Consider the following 19061-nt stretch of genomic DNA (forward strand, 5'->3'; position numbering starts at 1 on the left):
ATTGAGTCCAAGTCCTAAAGGGTTTTGTGTAACACTAGAAGGCAGTAGGTTTTATGTGAAGAGATACTGAAAATTTTAAGGGAGAGTCATGTTTTAAGTTTATTTATTTATTTTGAGAGAGAGAGAGAAAGCACAAGCAGGGTTACAGAGAATCCCAACCAGGCTGCACACTGTCAGCAGGGAGCTTAGGCAGGGCTCGAACCCACAAACTGTGAGATCTTGACCTGAGCCAAAACCAAGAGTCAGATGCTTACCCAACTGAGCCACCCAGGCACTCCGGGAGAGTCGTGTTTTAGAAACCCCGGGCAGTGATATGGAGGTGAAGTAGAGTGAAGTGGGTAGAGACTGGAGGCAGGAAGGCCAATCAGGAGGCTACTGGAAGCCCTGAGGTTAGTGTGTCCCCACCTTTTCCATATCATGAGAAGTGCCACAATTTGTATGGCCCACTAGAACAAACTGATGAAGCAGCTTGTGGCCAGAGGCAGCAGGACCCAGAGGCCGAGGGGCTCAGGATCCCAGCACACTTGTCACCTATTCACAGATATCTCGAGAAGTTTTGGTATTAGAGGAAAATGATGCAGGCTTGAAATAAAGCTGTGCAGCAAGAGTGGCCATGATGTCTGTGAACATTCTTGAGGCAAGCCTAGTGAGTCTTGGGCCCTCATAGCAATGTTGGTAGCAGCTGTCCACACCCAGACCTCTGTGTATCCTTTTGTCATTAGTGGCAGGGGACAAGGCACTCTCCCCCACACCCATTCCATTCCCCTTCTGTCTCTTCTTTGTTGTACACAAGGCTGACCATTCTGTTGTGACCGAGAAATGTCCATTAACTAGAAATACAAACACTCCTTCTGTCCCTTCTTAATAATGACTTGAAGGGTATGTTAACTAACTGGAGTTAAAATAAAAACTTTTAAAAAAATGACCCAAAGGTAACATCTTATGCCTGGTCCCTTTCTCACTGGAGAAAGGAGTCAGTTGCTCCTCAGGGTACAGGTGGTTCCTTTTCTTCCTGATGGCATTGAGTGATCTCTCTAGGAGCATCATTAACTCATTGCCTGTTGGGGTAAAATCCAAATGCCTTATCATGGCATGCAGTGTAATTGGATGTAAAATAACTAAACAATTCAAGATAGGGTTCGACTCAGCACAAGACTGTGTAATACAGACATAGCAGTGTAGGAGCAGTGAGATAGGAAAAGAGTTCAAGAGGGAAATAGGCTGGAGATGGTGATCTGGGGGAGGCTGTACAAGAAGAGCAAGCCAAAGAGAGAGATGGAGATGGTCAGCAGTTACAGAACCAGAACCCAGCATCACAGAAGCAGAAACGGAGGGAATTTCCAAAGGAGAAGGGGATCACTGCTGGCAAATGAAATAGGAGGTGTGAAAATTAAAATGAACAATTGTATTTAGCTAGAAAGAAGCTTCACTCCTACATCAAACTAAACATGACCCACTATTCGTTTCTGTACATAAAGTTTTCTTAGGACCCTGTCACACCCACTGTTTAGCTCATGGATTATCTATGGCTATTTTCACACTATAATAGCCAAGTTAATGCAACAGAGTATATGGCCTACAAGGCCTAAAGTATCTTATATATTTGCTGTCTAGCCCTTTACAGAAAAAAATTGCCAACCGCTGGTCTGCATAAACTAAAAAATATTCAACTTAAGCTCTATGTCAGGATCCTGAGAGACAGCAAAGAAAACTTGTGCAACTTTATTTAAGAGGTGAGCTGGTTTGGATTCAGAATTGTGCCCCAAATGATAATCCAGGCAAAGAAGGCTATTCCAGTTGTGACCAAGTTCAAATAAGTCTTCTATGATTTTCCTTTTTATGGCCACCTAATCACCTCTCATCTGGACTGTTGCTGTAGCTACCTTACTGGTCAGAGAAGGGATTCACTCCATCCTAATTCTCTTAGCTCTTAATGCCTGGTCTGGGAACCCCCAAAAATTAAGGTGAGTCATGGCCCCATGGCTCCCTCTCCAGCCAGTCTTTCTCCCCTATCCCAGCAGAATGCCCCTATGACTGACTTCAGTCTGACCCAAACTTATTTTCAAGCCACACTTTCAAAATCATAATACAGATATTGGGAAGGTTTCTTAAAAAGGTATTATTTTTTTTTTGGTTATGTCTCTCTTTTTTTGATATTTCAGTGCAAAGTCTCTGAAACAATCAACCAGTTAGCCCCAGGATTAATTTGACTGATTGAAGGACAAAAACAAAAGTCAACAGAGTATGCTAGTATTTCCCAAAATAGGTTAAAAAAAAAAAACAAAAAACTACAACCCCACCACCATGAGATCTTCTATGAAAATAGATGGTTTTGGTCAAATAATTTGGAAATGTTGGAATCCTAAAACCCCCCTGTTGACGTTTTGCAGTGCATGTTCCTATTTGAAAGGGCCTGAGCTCTCTGCATAGCTTTGTTTGACCCAGTGTTTCACACACGTGCTTAACCAAGGAACTGTTTTAGGGAACACCAACTAGCATCTTGAGGACACCTTAGGAAAGAGGGGAGAAGGGCACCTGGGTGACTCAGTTGGTTTAGCATCAGATTCAATTTCTGCTCAGCTCAGGATCTCACAGTCATGAGATAAGGCTCCACCCTGAGCATGGAGCCTGCTTGAGATTCTCTCTGCCCCTCTCCCCTGTGTGATCTCTCTCTCATGTGTGCTTTCTCTCTAAAATTTAAAAAAAATAAAGAGGGAAGAGAAAGGAGGTCTGAGCAGGGCTGCAAACCAGAAAGGCCTGAGCCCCGAAGGTACAGTGAAGACTTTGCTGCACAGAATGTCCCTGTCTGGAAAATTATTCTGGGCAGAGAGGGTTATAGAGATGAGCTAGAGATAGTTTGTGCATTCAGGAACTTTCTATCAGGGATGTTCCCCAGTCTAGCCAGGACTCCCAGGTTCACCCCACCTCCCCTAGCCGGCCCACATATCTCCCAAGCCCCAACAAACACAAATATAGCCACGCGGCAGACACATGATATTGGATAATTTTAGTTTTTTTTTCAGTAAAGGTAGTTCATTAAATGTGTAATTAAAGGCTGATTTAATTTTGATACCTGGGTATGAGTTTAGTATAAATAGATTCTCAAATCAGAAGAAATGATCTGTCAGTCCACACACCTTGATTTTGGGCTCAGAAAGTAGGATTCCCATACCTCTGCCAGTCATCTTTTCTTCACTGTTATCCTCCCAGACCTGCATCTGCCCCGCTCCTTCCCACACCCTCATGTTACTTCTTATCTCTCCTGCAGCCTCTGGTGCTGCTGATGGAGTGGCCTGAAGCCACCAACTTTGCCTGCCTGATTGCGGGGTACTGCCGTCTCCTGCTGGACTCCAGGAAGATGGTCTTCTCCAAGCCTGCCAGCCAGCCTCTTCCACCTCCAATGATCAAGGCAGGTAGGGTTCAGCCTCAGTTTTCAGTATGTCAGAGGCCCTTTGCACCCTGGACACATGGAGGGAGGAGCTTTGCTGCCTTAGGGCTCACCCCATTCCATCAGCACCCAGTTTCCCAGGAGCCAGCGCTATACCACTGGATCCCCCCTGGCACAAGCCAGTGGGAAAGACAGCTGGCCTTCAGATGGGCCTGTCCCACAAAGGATGCCCATGACAACACATTGCGATTGAGTCAGTGAATGAATGTAAGATAAAAATAGCGAATAAGGAATAAACAGGACCAATCAGAGAATCACACTGGATCTAAGGCACAGCTTTAGAGGTACAGTGATCTAGGGAGAGATGCATGGGTGTTCTGGTTTAGGGAAAGTGGAGGTTGAAAGTGAAGATAAAATCTTTCTTTTGTTCACCATAGCAGGGGTCGACAGAGCTGCCCAAAGTTAAGAGGCCATGGAAGACTGGGGTAGGAAATTCCATGCAGGTGCAGAGTACAGTCCAGCAGGAGGCTTAGAGATATGAGGGGATGACCATTAAGAACAAGGTCAAGTACGGCCTCCAAACACAAGGCTTCCCAGTTAGGCAACTCACTGCAGCCACCCCTCGTACCTGTCCTGGGGATACCACAAGCAGGGGCCTTGGGAAAGATCAGCCCAGTCCAGATAATTCTGCCCAGAACCAAAGTGGCAGGAGAAACAGGTGCTTCACATATTAGACCTAGGGCTCACGTACACGCAGTAGGCACTCCCCCAACCCTGGCACCCAAACGTCATGGTGGAAGCTGAGACTGACCACCTAGCAGTCACCCTCCTCACATGCCAAAGCCTCTCCATCCACTTGCCTTGCAGTTGGCCATTTCTTCTCTGCCCAGAACTGCAGTGTTCTCACATCTCATCTAGATGGAGGAGTTTTAGGGAGTATAAGCCCACTCCCCATGGATGCCCCAGCTCCCAGAGAGCTGTGTAACCCCCCACACCATGTCACCTCATCGTTTCTTCCTCGCAAACATCATGACAGGCCCTTGTTGACATCTTATAACATCATCCACGGGACTTAGAAGGCAATCCCCCAAACATAGACTGGGGAAAGGATGGGTGACCCCAAGGCATAGAAGGAGGCTCCACATGGAGAAGCAAAGGGACTGACTAGGAATGAGAAGGAGCCAGGAGGCCATGTTGCAGCATGTCCCCAGGGAGAATAGCTCCGAAGTGGACAGCTATATGTATCACCAAGCCTGTGGATGGCCAAGTGATGGCAAAACCAGTGTTAGCATTGTCCATGTCACCTGGCATCACTCCCAAGTAAATTATACCTTTGGCTGAGCTTGTTAGGGGGAGAGAGAGGGAGAAGGGAAGGCAGAAGAAGGGGCCCTTTGGGGGATCAACTTTCAGAAGGCCCCAGAGATGACTCTGTAGTCCCACCTGCCTTCCAGAGGGTTCTGTCACTCCATCAGCCAACACTGTCCTTCAGTATTTCTCTTTCCACAGGGATAGTGGCACCAAGTGAGGGCACAGGGTTCCTGTTCCCCCCTCAGTCTCACTGAACATACCCTGGGATGCATCCCTGTGGCTTTGCCAAAGGCCAGTCAATTTCATTGGATTCTCTGGAAGGTGTTGCAGCCTGGAAAGAAGGCTTCTACAAGTGCTATGCATGGCTTTAGAGCCCCTCCCTGATTCCTGAGCATCCCCCTTGTGGCCTGCAGCATGATGGCGGCTCAGCTACCTCTAGCACAGTGCCTTTCGCCATGCAGGAGCTGGATGGACCACCATAGTATTCCCTTGTTTGTACTGCTTCACCTCCCCAGGGGTGTGGGTCCATGCCTGGGCCCAGTACTTGGCCTTTGGAACTGTTACGTGCTGGGTTGATGACAACCACCAAGTACTCTGCTTGTAGAGGGCTGGTGTGCGCATCTGACCCCGTGGCCCCAAGAAAGGGAAAGGGGGGACTGTGAGGGCACACTGGGGAGCCCTCCACCCAGGTTACAGTGCCAGGCCATCAGTCCATCAGTTCCTGGTACAACGTTGAGATATGTTTCCTCCCTGGGCCCTCACTTTCACCCCAGAAAAGAAGCCCCAGTGCCCAGTTGTCATTTAGCAAAGGGCTATAGGAAACAGGCACCCTTGCCAGCCTCATCTGGGCTTTTTCCTCAGGGCCAAAGCCCCAGCCCACTAAGGGCCTGATCTCTCTGTCCAGATATATTCTTGGCCCACTGCTGGATAGGCTTAAAGGATGCTTGTTTAACCAGCAACTCGAAAGAGAAAGCATCACTTCTCACTTGGAGGCCCAGAAAAAAAGGAACATGGGGACATGGAAGGGAAGGGATTACTTCTTGGGCTTTATCAGTAGTTTCCCCAAAGTACGTATTTCACTCATTCATCCAAAGTCTATTTCTCAGTTACTCATTATATACCAGGTCCTTGCCCTCACAGAGCTTACAGTCTAGTGGGGGGAATACAGACGGATGATTAAACTGATATTATCAATACAGTAAGTGCCTTTGGATTTACATAGGGGAAACTCCACAGCCACAACAGAAGAGCACCTGGGCTTAAAGACACAGCTTAGAGAAAGTCTCAGGCAAATGCCAGTTCTCACCTGTATTGGGCCGTTGGGAGATCCAGAGGCAACCATCTCTCTCCAGCCTTGAGCTCCCCCGTATCATGGGGAAATCCAGGAAAATAAGGCTTCGGGGCCCCCGTTGGAGCCACAGTCATAGATTTTCCCCCCATGGTTAGAAAGCAGTGTGGTCTGGTATAGTAAATGTTCTGAAACAGACCCACACATATATAGATAAGTGCTTTTTGACAAAGGTGCAAAGGTAGTACAGTGGAGAAAGGACAGTCAAAGCTGGTTGACTCAGTGTTGCACTGACTCTATGCATGTATGCATGCGTATACACACACTGCATATATTTGTGTGTATGTGTATGTGTGTATACACACTGCATATATTTTTTAACATAGCTCCAGTTGGATCACCATCCTGTTCTTTGCAAGCATTTTTTTTAAAGTCAATCTTCTGAGTGGCTGAGTACAGAGAGCTAGACTAGGACATCCCCCTTGGGGAAAGCTGATGAGCAATTTACAGCAGATTTGCAATCTGAGAGGCATGCTGTTCTAGCCATCAGCCAAGCGCACCTGGCTCTGCTTGCATTTCTAACCTTCTGTCTGGAGGAGGTCTGGGCTTTTCCAGACATATTTTCTCCTCCGCATGGCCCTGTGCTGCTCCTTGGATCTGGAAATCACAGTCGTTGTCAGCCTGGTGTTGGGAGATGTGTTAGACCTACAGCCTTTGTCAGAGAGGAGCCACCACCTGCTTATTGGACATGCCCCTGGGAGCCACCTCTGATGTCAGCTTATTGCCAGGCTGGCTATGCTGACTGTTCAGCTGGCTCATAGGAAGTTAGCACCTGGTGCATGGCCAGGACCTGTGGACAGTGCCTGAGAGTAGAAACCACCTGAACTGCTACTTCATGCTAGTGGCTTAGCACTGCCCTAGAGCGCTTCTTCACCAAGGCTCAGAGGGTCATTACATATTATTCCCCCAGCCGATCCAGAGTTCCCTGGATATAGCCACTAGGGCCTGAATTGAACCCACTCAACATAATTACATTGACTCTATATTTAAAGGGGCAAGATGGTCTATGGAAATCAGAAAGGGCTTAGAACCTGAAGGTATAGAGACTTGGGTTCTAGCCCCCGCTCTGCTATATCTTAGCTGTGTGACCATGAACAAATTCCATAAACGGAGTCTGTTTCTTCATCTGCAACCTGAAGATAACAGTACCTAACTCAGTAGAGATTTGACAGGAGTATGTGAGAGAAGACTCACAAATTTCTTTTAAGCACAGAGCATATTTTTGGCTCTTTTTATAACAATTGAGAGTTCACTTTGTGCCCAGCACTGTGCTTTTTTTTTAAAGAATATAAACAGCTTCATTGAGAAATAATTTCCAAGCCAGAAAATTCACCCATTTAAACTTCACAACTCAGTGTTTTTGAGTATGTTTAATATACTTACAGGGCTTTGTACCCATTGCCACAATTTAATTTTAGAACTTTTGACCCCTCCTAAAACAAACTCTGTACCCATAACACTCATCCCCTAGTCCCTTCCTAATCACCACCCAGCCTTAAGCAGCCATGCATGAACTGTTTTTCTGGGTCTATAGCTTTGCCTATCATGGACATTTTGGATAAAAAGAATCCTACAATATATAGTCTTCATGTGGTTTGCTTTTTTCATTTAGCATAATGTTTTCAAGGGTCATCCGTGTTGTAGAATATATCAGTACTTGTTTCTTTTTACAGCCAAATATTCCATTGTGCAGATAGACCACATTATGTGTATCCATTCATCAGTTGGTGGGCATTTGGGTTTCCTTCATTGTGGCTATTATGAATAATAATGTTATAAACCTTTATGCATGAGTTTTTATGGAGGCATATGTTCTTGTTTCTCTTTGGCACACAACTAGGAGTGGAATTGCTTGTCAAATGGTAACTCTATGTTTAACTTTGAGAAACTGCCAAAGTGTTTCCCAAAAGGACTGCACCATTTTACATTACCATCCACAGTGTTGGCAGATACAATTTCACCATATCCTCACCAACATTTGTTATTGTCCATCTTTTTTTTTTATATCCATTGTAGTGGATGTGAAAAGGTATCTCATGGTTTTGATTTGCATTATCATAGCTGATGGTGTTGAACATCTTTTCATGTATTTATTAGCCATTTGTATATCTTCTTTCATGAGCTATCTATTCACATCCTTTGCTCATTTTTAAATTGGCCTATTTGACCATAAACATGAGGGTTTATTTCTAGACTCACAATTCTATTCCATTGATCTACGAGTTTATTCTTAAGTCAGTACCACTCTGTCTTGATTACCATTGCTTTGTATTAAGTTTTGAAATCAGGAAGTGTGGGTCTGCCTACCTTGTTCTTTCTTAATATTGTTTTAGTTATTCCGTGTCCTTTGTGATTCCATATGAACTTTTGAATTACCTTGTCAATTACTACAAAAAGTCCATTGGGATTCTTATAAGGGGCTGTGTTGAATCTGTAGATCAGTTTGGGAAGTACTTTCATGTTCACAATATTGAGTCTTCCAATCCATGAATATAGACTGTCTTTTAATTTATTTAAACCTTCTTTATTTTCTTTCAGAAATGTTTGCAGTTTCCATTGTACAAGTCTTGCACTTCTTTTGTTAAATTTATACCTATTTTATTCTTTTTGGTGCTGTTATAAATAGAATTGTTTCCTAATTTCATTACCAGATTGTTCATTGCTACTATATAACAATACAGTTAATTTTTGTTCTGTCCTTTATCATGCAACCTTGCTGAGCTTATTAGCTCTAATAATTTGTGGATTCCTTGGGATTTTTTCTACAGAAGATCATGTCATCTGCATATAGAGATAGTTTTACTTTTCCTTTCTGATCTGGATGCCTCACATTTCATTTTATTGTCTAATTATCCTGGCTAAGCCTTCTAGTACAGTGTTGAATAGAAGGGTTAAAACAGAAGTCCTGGACTTTTTATGATGTTAGGGGGAAAGCTTTCAGTGTTTTACCACCAGGTATGATGTTTGCCATGGGTTTTTCGTAGATAATCTTTATCATGTTGAGGAAGTTCCCTTTTATTTCTAGCTTTTTGAGTTTTCTCATGAAAGGGTGGTAGCTTTTGCCAAATTATTTTTCTGAGTCTATTGAGATGATCATGTAGTTTTTGTCCTCTATTCTATTAACATGATGTATCACATTAATTGATTTTTGGATGTTAAACCAACCTTGAATTCGTGCAATAAATCCCATTTTGTCATGGTGTATAATGCTTTTTATATGTTGCTGGATTCAGATTGCTAGTATTTTGTTGAGGAACTTTGTATCTGTATTTACAAGAAATATTGCTCTGTAGTTTTCTTGTGATGTTTTGTCTGGTTTTGATACCAGGGTAATATTGATGTTATAGAATGAGTTGTGAAGTGTTCCCCCCTCTTCTGTGGTGTGTGTGTGTGTGTGTGTGTGTGTGTGTGTGTGTGTGTGTGTGTGTTTTGGAAGGGTTTTGAAGAATTTGTAGAAATTCTTTGAGCATTTGGGAAAATTTGCCAGTGAAGCCACTTGGGCCTGAGTTTTATTTTTAGTAGGGGTGGGATGAATACCTTGTTTTCAAGTTTAATTTATTTATTTTGAGAGAGAGTATGGGCAGAAGATGGGCAGAGAAAGAGGGAGAATATCAAGCAGGCTCTGGGCTGTCAGCACAGAGCCCATATGGAGCTCAAACTCATGGAACTGTGAGATCATAACCTGAGCTGAAATCAGGAGTCAGACACTTAACTGACTGAGCCACCCAGGCACCCTAGGGTGGATACTTTTAATTACTAACTCAATTTCTTTTCTTGTTATTGGTCTATTCTGGTTTCCTGTCTTCCTGAGTCAGTTTTGATCATATATTTCTAGGTATTTGTCCATTTCATTTAGGTTATCTAATGTTTTTGGTATAAGCTTACTTAAAATATTCTTTTATAATTAAGTCCATATCTGTAGAATCAGCAGTGATGGTCCTCTTATTCCTGATTTTAGTAATTTGAATCTTCTCTTTTTTTGCTTGGTCTCTACAGCTAAATGTTTGTCAATTTTATTGATCTTTTCAAAGAACCAACTTTTAGTTTCATCGATTTTCACAATTGTTTTTCTGTCCTCTAAACTTTACTGTTTCTTTCCTTCTGCTTGCTTTGGGTTTGGTTTGTTTCTCATTTGCAAGTTTCTTAAGGTGGAAGGTTAGGCTATGGATGTGAAATCTCTTCCTTTTTAATGTATGTGTTTATAACTATAAATGTGTCTCCAAACAGTAATTCAGCTAGATCCCATAAGTTTGGGTATGTTGTATCTTCATTTTCATTCATCTCAAAATAGTTTCCAATTTACCTTGTGATTTCTTCTTTGACCCATTGTTTATTTAGGGATGTTTTATTTAATGTCCACATATTTGTGAGTTTCCCAAAGTGCATTCTATTATTGATTTCTAATTCCCTCATGCCCCCCCAACACATACTTTGTATGATTTCCTTTCTTTTAAATTTATTGAGGCTTATTTTGTGACCTAACATATGGCCTGTCTTGGAGAATGTTCCAGGTGCACTTGAGAAGAATGTATATTCTGCTGTTGTTAGGTGGCATGTTCTATAGATCTTTTTTTGCTATGTCTACTTAGTTTATAGTTTTCTGGGTCCATTACTTCCTTGTCGATCTTCTGTTTAGTTGTTCTACTCATTATTGAAGGTGAGGTATTGAAGTGTCCAGTTATTGCTGTTGAATTTCTCATTTCGATTCAGTCAGGTTTCGCTTCATGTGTTTTGGGGCTCTGTTGTGAGATGCCAGCACCACACTTTTGTGATGGTTGTGAACTCTAGTAAACAGCAACACTGACGCACTGACCCTGTCAAACTGGAAATGGAAAGGCATTTTGAAGGTTTGTTTTCTAGCATCTCAACCACCACAATGAAGGATAGGGCAATGGTTAAAACCATGGGCTGTTTAGTCCCGCAGACCTGGGCTCAAATCCAGGCTGCATTTAGGACTCAGGTGACCTTGGATAAGTCACATAACCAAATGGATCAGTTTCTTGCTCTATAAACTGGGGATAGTGACAGCACCTGCCTTGCTGGCTTGCTGTGAGGATTAAATGGAATCGTGTGTGATAATTTTATCCGAAGTTAGTGCTTGCTTGCCATTTGCCTCTCTATCTGCCGATGACAAAATGAATTGGCATTGTCTGAGTACATCCTCACAGATAACATGGGGAAGGGCCCCCAAAACAGTCTGAGAGAAAGAAGCCATTTAGAGAAAAAGCATTCACCATGGATAATTCTCGGATGTGCACACCTACCATCATTAAAAGCTGTTGACTAGAACATTTTACCCCACATATGTGTAGCAAGCAGGCTGGCCCTGCGTGAATACAGAGAAGTAATGTGTTTGGAGGAATTGTAAGAATGCTCCCCCCACCCTGCTCCCACAGACGCACATCCCCACATATTTCCCAAATACTTCACACGTTCAGAGATGGCCCAGAACGCTACTAGTAGAGCTTTATTCTTTTCGGGTCCTTCCTTGACAGTCCTCTTTGAAATGCAAATTTCAGGCATTGTGTAAGGGCCAGTTCTGCATCTTCCCACTAAGGCAGTAGTAACTTGTCAGATGTATTTCCTTCCTGCTAGAAGAGATCCAACATAACACAGGAGGAACAGAACACTGGGTTGGCAGGGGCACGGGGGGAGGAAGGGGTGGAAAGGCTCTGGGAAAGGTGGGGACGGGGGCAGAGACACTTCTGGGGGGAGGGACATAAAACAAATTACACTTCTTTAAGTACAGTTACAGCTGACTTTCAGACCAGACATACCCATGTTAAGTAAGAGTCCAGCAGGACCCAGATACCAAGGTGCTCAGCCCTTCCCCGGTCACCCCATGCCAGTTTCCATTTCAGAGGCGATGGGGCTGTTAGCAGCCCAGGCCATTCGATTCTACTCACTCTACTCTCAGGGGCGGCAGCAATGTGGCTTCCCCTTTCCCTAATCTCTAGCAGCCAAGTAATGCTCTCTGTCACTGCCTGCCATCCAGTTGCACACCAAAAAACACCAAGGGAGCTCAGCCACCGTCCTCAGCACCACGGCTCATCTGTTGATTCTCTTTCTGGGTTTAGATTACATGCACAGCGCCCACCGCCCTGTCACTGGGGGCCACCTGGGGAAAAAGGAGAGTAGTTATGTGGGCAGCGTGGGCACCAACCCCAGGAAGTCGAGCCGCTGCACGCCCCCACCTGCCGACTCTGAGCTTGTCAGCTTTTGCTACCTCCACATGCGGGAACAAAGGAAGGAGCAGGAAAGCCGGACGGATGTCAATGAGAACTTAATTTTCTTTGAGGAGAGCAGGCCCCGGACCAAGTCTGACCCCACATCCAAAAGCTCTGGCCAAGGTTACGAAGTAATCCCTGATGACTTTGATGCCGCCAGCCTAGACCATGAGCCTTGTGCCAGCAGGGCCCGGTCCTATACCTTGGACAATTCCCTTGGGGCTGAAGCCCTGAATTTCTACTGTGACTCTTGCAAAGCCAAACTCCAGGAGCAGCTGGACCCTCCCAAAGGTGGGAGGCCTGGCTCCTCTCGTGACAATATGGTAGACTTGATGTCCCTTCCACCCCCCGGGAGTGAGGAGGAAGAGGAGGAGGAAGATGAGAGCACTTTGCTGTTGCCTGCCATTGCTGCCCCACCTCCTGGTTTCAGAGACAACAGTTCTGATGAGGATGACCCCAAGCGCCGGGCAGTCCAGAGCCAGGAGCAAGGACGCCACCTGCGTGGGCTCCTGTACGATGAGATTCCAGTGACACTGATTGACAGCGTGCAGACCCGGACAGTCCGAGATCATGCCCAGGAGCTAGATGATGCCCTGGTGTCCACTTTGCAGGCTCTGGAAGCCCTGGCAGCCTCAGAGGATGGACCACACCCCCCACCCCCACAGACTGCAGGTAATAGCCCGTTCCTCCTCCCTCTTGCCTCCCTTTCCTTCTCCTGACCAAGCAGGGCCAGCAGGTGATATTGCTTCTTCCCAAGCAGAGGTTAAAGCCATCGTGGTGTGCCAGGGCAGTGGATGGCCAGAGGTAGCACAGATAGGGTCAGGTGATCAACAATGCTGCGTCAGGGGCCGGCTGCTCAGCTCCAGCTAGAGCTCTGGCTCTCACCATTCCATCTCTGGAAATGTCTTGCAGATGACCCCAGGGATTGGAGCCGTGATAGCTACGGAGCCAGGCCAGGATAGAGGATCAGAGCAAAATTGTGAGAGATCTAGAAGATAGTTCCCTCGCACATGACTGGAAGAAAAACAAAATGACCAACTAATCACCTAGTGACCTGGGATCAGGGGAGCCAGGAGCCATCACTGCTCAGGGCTGAGGTCTTGATCTTGCCTAAGAGCATGAGCTCCCAGTCAGATGCACCCAAGTTCTGGCTTCTTCACTCACTTTCAGTGTGACCTTCAGCAAGGCACCTTACCCTCTCTGAGCCTCACTTTTGTCATTTCAAATGGGCTTGGTAACAACAGCCATATCATGTAGGGTTCGTTGTGGGCATTAAATGAGATCATTCGTGCAAAGCACTGCCTAGCATATAAGCATCAATCCATAAGTAGTAGCTGTTATTAGCAATTATTTGGTGGGAGAGCCATGCGACACGCATGCCAGTCCTTCTTATGGACACACGTACAATGCGTCTTGTAGACCAGCATGCGTGTCAGACATGCACCCATATTCACAATGCACACCTCCATACACACACACCTTCAAAAAAAAAAAAAAACAGGTAAATGCCACAGCGACAGAAAAGGCCCAGGGAGGAATAAGGCACAAGAGAAGGCATGTGAAGCGGGGGGAGGTGTGCACAGAGAAGACAAAGAGATTGGGGTCAAAGGCAGCCTGGCTGACCAGGGAGAGTACCAACCCCTACCTTTTCTGTATGTAAGGGCATCATCCTTGGTGTTGGCAGCCCCCATGTGTTTAGCCCCCCCGGGGCCAGCATGTCTCTTGGCTCCTGAGTCTGGTGATCCAAGCCCTCACTGCTACTAGACTAGCCCCTGTGGTCGCCAGAGAGAGGACAAGTGCAGGCCAAAGGGCCTCAGCTGCAAGGCCTGGCCAAATGACGAGGGCCAGATAGAGAGGGACGTGACTTTGCCAGCCCTCTTCAGGACAATTAACAAACATTTCCTAGCTATTGAATCTAAAAATAGTGATGATTAGCATGTTGTTCTGCATGTGATGTGCATGTTAATTTGCCTTTAGACTGCCCAGCAGATATTCTCGGTGCCCCTTTTGTTGCTTTTTCGGATTCCGGCCCTTCATAAGCTCTCTCCCAGCTTGCCTCCCTTTGCCCCTCCTCTCTACTCCTCCCACCCTTGGCCCAGTACCGTCCCCCCACTGCCTCCTCCCTGCCCCCTGCCACCTCCCCCAGGTCTGACTGGCTTTCCCCAGCTTGAGATGCTGCTGGCTGCCCTTGGCCCCCACAGACTTTCTACATATGGCTGGAAAAAAGACTCGATTGGACTAAGTGCAGCAAGCCCTCTCCCTGTCCCTCCAGGTCTGATTGTGCTGGCCACAATCACCCCTGAATCATCGCTGGACTCAGGCCATGAAACCAACTCTTCGGAGCTCACAGACATGTCGGAGATGATGTCGGCCATGAAGCAGCACCAGAACACCACCTACTTCCTGGCCCAGCACCTCAACAAGGATAGCCTCCTGGCTCGCAAGGACCTGCCCTTCCGGATCCAGAGCTGTTCAGCGCAGGCTGTACTCACGGCACCTTACTCTCTCGGGCGCCCAGATCCCAACCCATCCCTGCAGCCAGCGGTGACAGGCCAGAGTCCGGGCCCCCCTGGCGCTCGGAGGAAGCTGCCCCAGGTGGAGTCGCAACCACAGCGAGAGCGAACCTACACCCTGGCAGTGCACCCAACATTGTCCCCACAGCTTGGTGAGCAGAAGAATCTGAGCCTGCTGTCCCCAGTTCCTGAAGACAAAGGGCCTGGCCACACTAGGGCAGGCCTGGAGATGTCACTGAGGGCTGCCACGCCATCCCTCAGTGACGAGCAAGTCTCTGAGCTAAGGGAGAATCTTCCCAAAGAAGTCAGGTTGAGCCCCAAGCTTATCCTCGACCCAAAGGGCAGCGTGACCCCAGCTATCATCTCAGCTGCCCTACAGCAGGTGGTTCACACTAAGAGCCTCCCTGCCCCTGGCGGGGCCCTGGGGAACCCTCCCAGCAGTGGGGAGAGAAGGCTGGAGGCCAGCATGGGGAGGCCAGAAGTTAGCATGATGAGCGGTAGTGCCAGTAAGAATCTGAAGTTCAAAATGAGCCCCAGTGCTCCAGAGACGTCACGGAATTCCCAGCAGCAGCTGAGCCCAGAGGTCTCCTCTGGCTCCAGGGTGCCTGCAGGCAGCCGGGGTGACAGCCTGCATCTCTCCCCACAAGAGGACAGGCTGCCTGTTCAGAGTGTCCCGCCTAAAAGCTACCTTTCCCGAGCGAGTCGAGAGTCACTGAGCAACCCATGCATAGGGGAGGTGGCAGGCAAGGCTGGGCCCGAGGGTGCTAAGCCTGCCCTGCACAAGCTGGGCACCGTCTCCAGCCAGGGGGAGAAGGGGCAGCTGGAGAGCATGCCCCAAAGCAGCAAGATTGAGGAGACCAGCCTGGTGCCCCGAGCCGGCTATGCCATGGCTCTACAGAGCCCCAGCTGCCAGCCGCGAGGCCACAGCCCCAGCAGCCAGTCCCGAGGCCAGAGCCCCAGCTGCCACCCTCGAGGCCAGAGCCCACTGAGGCCCCAGGCTGCCAGCCGGCAGGTGAGCACCATGCCCTCCAGGAAGCTCGAAACAACCCTGGATGGAGCCCACTCAGCCCCCGAGGGCCCCGCAAAGCCCAAATCATCCCGAGGGCCCTTCCGGCTCCGCAGTTTATTCTCTGCCACCTTTCCAACTCGCCAGAAGAAGGAGACCGACGAGCGGCAGGCCCAGCTGCAGAAGGTGAAGCAGTATGAGCTAGAGTTCCTCGAGGAACTCCTAAAGCCGCCGAGCCAGGGGGAGCTGCCAGGCACCGAGTACCTGCAACCCCCAGCCCCAGGCCGCTGCAGCTGCCAGCTGCGCAGCAGCCCAGTGCAGCAGGGGCCTGGCATGTCCCGTGAGCAGAGGCGCAGCTGTGACTGCAAGCGCATCTGCCGGGGGGGCCGGCCCCAGGCCCCCCAGACGCCAGTGCCCGGCCTCCGGGGGAGGGACAGGGACAGGGTCACCCCGACCCAGAGGCAGCCAGAGGCTGGCCCAGGCCTGAGCCTCAACAGCCCCACCACTGTCGGGCGCATCCGCTCCACCAGCCTGGAATCCCGAGAGTGCCGATCGGACCCCGAGAGTGGTGTGTCCTGCCTGACCACATGTGCCTCGGGGGGTGAGTGCCTGGGAGCTCCCAACTACAGGAAACTGATGCGCCGCTACAGTATCAGTGAACTGGACCAGGGTGACAGGGCCTCTCTGACCTCGGACATCTATCCACACCCACCCCTGGGCATGCTGCCCAGGGAGGCCAAGGAGGTAGAAGCAGGCCTCCCCTTAGGCCTGGGTCCCAAAAACAAGTCACTGGAGTCACTGACCCTGGGAGACCCCTCATACGTCCAGGTCGCCCCTGAGACCAAAGGCCCCAGACAGATGGCAGTGTTCTCGCTGCCAGAAGAGGTGTACCGGAAGCCTGCCGATCTGGACGAGGACAGTGAGGGCAGCAAGTGCTGCTCTATCCGCTACTGCTTCTATTACCGCAAGTGCGATATGGCAGATGATGCCAGTGATGGCAAGGACGAACTCTCCTACTCCATCCCAATGAAGATTCTGCCTGGCATGAAGCTGGACGAGCAGGTGGTGCCCGTGGTGAGCAGGACCCTGCAGGTGCTAGATGCCGCCACCTGCAGCAGCAGCAGCCCTGAGGCCGCCCACACCCAAGAGATTGACCTCCGGGTGTCCACCTTCGAGGGGAGCCTGGCCAAGATCAATGCCCTGCGGGCCCATGCCTATGGCCTGCCTGATGGTTTCCTGGCTGCCCGACTGGACACCAACGAGCTGCTAACGGTCCTGCGGCAGTGCGTGGCCAGCCCCGAGGCCCGCGCCCCTAAGCCCTATGTCTCTCAGATCTCTGAGTACAAGCTCGAGCTGGCTCTCAAGTTCAAGGAGCTCCGGGCCTCCTGCCGCCGCGTGGCCAATGTGGACAAGAGCCCAACCCACATGCTGGCAGCCATCACGGGCAGCTTCCAGGTGCTGAGCAGCCTCATCGAGACCTTTGTGCGGCTGGTGTTCATCGTGCGCTCTGAGGCCCAGCGCCAAGAGCTGCTGGCCAAGGTCGAAGAGGTAGTGAGGAACTACACCTTCCTACTGCGTGCCGCTGAGGAGTCCACCACCCGGAACCTTAACCAGCAGCAGCAGCAGCAACAGCAGCAGCAGCAGCAGCAGCAGCAGCAGCAGCAGGCAGCAGCTATAGGGGCGGCCACAGGGCACCCACCGGGCTCCCCAACGTCAGCGACTGTTATGAGCACATTCACCCGCTCCTTAAAAACCCTTATCAAGTAGGGCATCCGCCCAGGCCTGCCCCTCCTTTCCCCAACCACAGCCCCAGGTTTAAGCTTTGTGGTCTTTGCATCTTGTGGTGAGTGTATGTGTCTGCTGGGCCAGTCAGGGTCTGAGAGCCTTCAGTCTTTGGGGAGCGGAAACTCCCCGGATTGAGGCTGTCTCTGAGGGCTCCGGGCAGCCGCCACCCTGGGTATCCTCACCCCTTCCCTGGCCTCTGGTCGTCACTGTGAGGGCCAAGGCCCCTCGTCACTATGCCTGCCTGCCGCAGAGCTGTATTTTATCTCTTCTTTAGGGCTGACAGGTGACATCAGGCTCACCTTCCTGCTCCATTTTGGGGCCCCGGGGAGCCAGGGCCTGAAGCAGGCAGGCCCACAGGCCTTGAGCTCCTCCTTGCATCTGCTCCCCTCTGGGGAGCAGTGGCAGTAGCACCAGGGCACAGCGCCCAGCGGAGGGGAAAGGGCACTCGGCCCAGATGTGCCCGCCCACCCTGGGCTCACACTCACTCGGCAGAAGCCACCCTAGAGGGCCTGTGCCCAGGTGGCAGGTCTGCAGAAAACAGCTACGCGGGCTGTTTGTAGCCAGCCCAAGAGGCTGGCAGGCTTGGGAGCCCTCGCCCCCAGGCCCAGTAGCTCCACACCAGCCATCCCCAAAGTGCCCTGTCCCTCACTAATGGGCAGGGTGGCTCAGTCCACTAGGGAGCAAGCATCTGGGTTCACCCCACTTGTTCTGGGTAAGGTACCTGGTGAAAATGTCTGCCCTGGGGAGACCCAGCGCAGGCCTCGGAGCCCGCCCGGCCCAGCCCGGCCCAGCGCAGAGGCTGTTGCCACAGGCGTGCGGTTCCTCTCTCAACATCTACCAGACGGACTGTCCTTAGGAGTTTGACTTAGCTACGGATTGGGGATGGGGGGTGGGGGGAGGGGGGTGGGGGGAGGGGTGGGGGGGTGTCGATGACTATATCTTAAACTTCTGGAAGCTAGCGTGATATGTTAATCCCGAGTATATGCTTTTGGCTGTGTATTGACCCTGTGGATTTGTCTCTCTAAGAAAAGAAGCTGAGCGCCTTACCCGGTGCAGTCCTGCACCTCTCTCTCTCTCTCTCTCTCTGTCTGTCTGTCTCTCTCTCTGTCTCTCTCTCTGTCTCTCCGGAGTCATCTGGAAGGGAATTCACACTGTTTAGCATCCTCCTTGACACACATCTACTGCTGGCGCCACCCACCGCCCCCTCCCCCACAACCTACCTGGGAGTGAAGACACGGAGTCCCTACCAAAGGTCCCCCTGTAGGGAACAAAGAAAGCCAATGTTTCTTCTGTATAGATTGCTTCTTGTCCACCTCTCCATACCTCCCGTTTGCCACACACTCGTGCCCTGTGTCTGCCTCTCTTTCATCGTTACGTGAGAGGTTGGTGTGAAATCTCTCATTCTTACGTGAGTTTTATAAAGATGTACACTGTGCTTAACCCCTGCCCAGCGCAATAAAGCCCCCTCCCCCCCCACCACCGAGTG

At 49.3% G+C, this 19061-nt stretch overlaps 1 protein-coding gene across 6 annotated transcripts in view; it reads left to right on the forward strand.

Annotated features, from left to right (window-relative positions):
• Nucleotides 1-18459, forward strand: part of FRMPD3 (FERM and PDZ domain containing 3) — a 79245-nt gene extending 60786 nt beyond the window's left edge. For all 6 annotated transcript variants that reach the window (XM_053201513.1, XM_053201516.1, XM_053201518.1 and 3 more), the window contains 3 exons: nucleotides 3269-3413; nucleotides 12122-12943; nucleotides 14544-18459. In XM_053201513.1, the coding sequence (XP_053057488.1) occupies nucleotides 3269-3413; nucleotides 12122-12943; nucleotides 14544-17557 (3981 nt within the window). In that variant the 3' untranslated portion in view covers nucleotides 17558-18459. The remainder of the gene's footprint in view (nucleotides 1-3268; nucleotides 3414-12121; nucleotides 12944-14543) is intronic.
• Nucleotides 18460-19061: the final 602 nt, after the last annotated feature.

The sequence above is a fragment of the Acinonyx jubatus genome, chromosome X, assembly GCF_027475565.1.
Source record: "Acinonyx jubatus isolate Ajub_Pintada_27869175 chromosome X, VMU_Ajub_asm_v1.0, whole genome shotgun sequence".
In the NCBI taxonomy this organism is placed as follows: Eukaryota; Metazoa; Chordata; class Mammalia; order Carnivora; family Felidae; genus Acinonyx; species Acinonyx jubatus.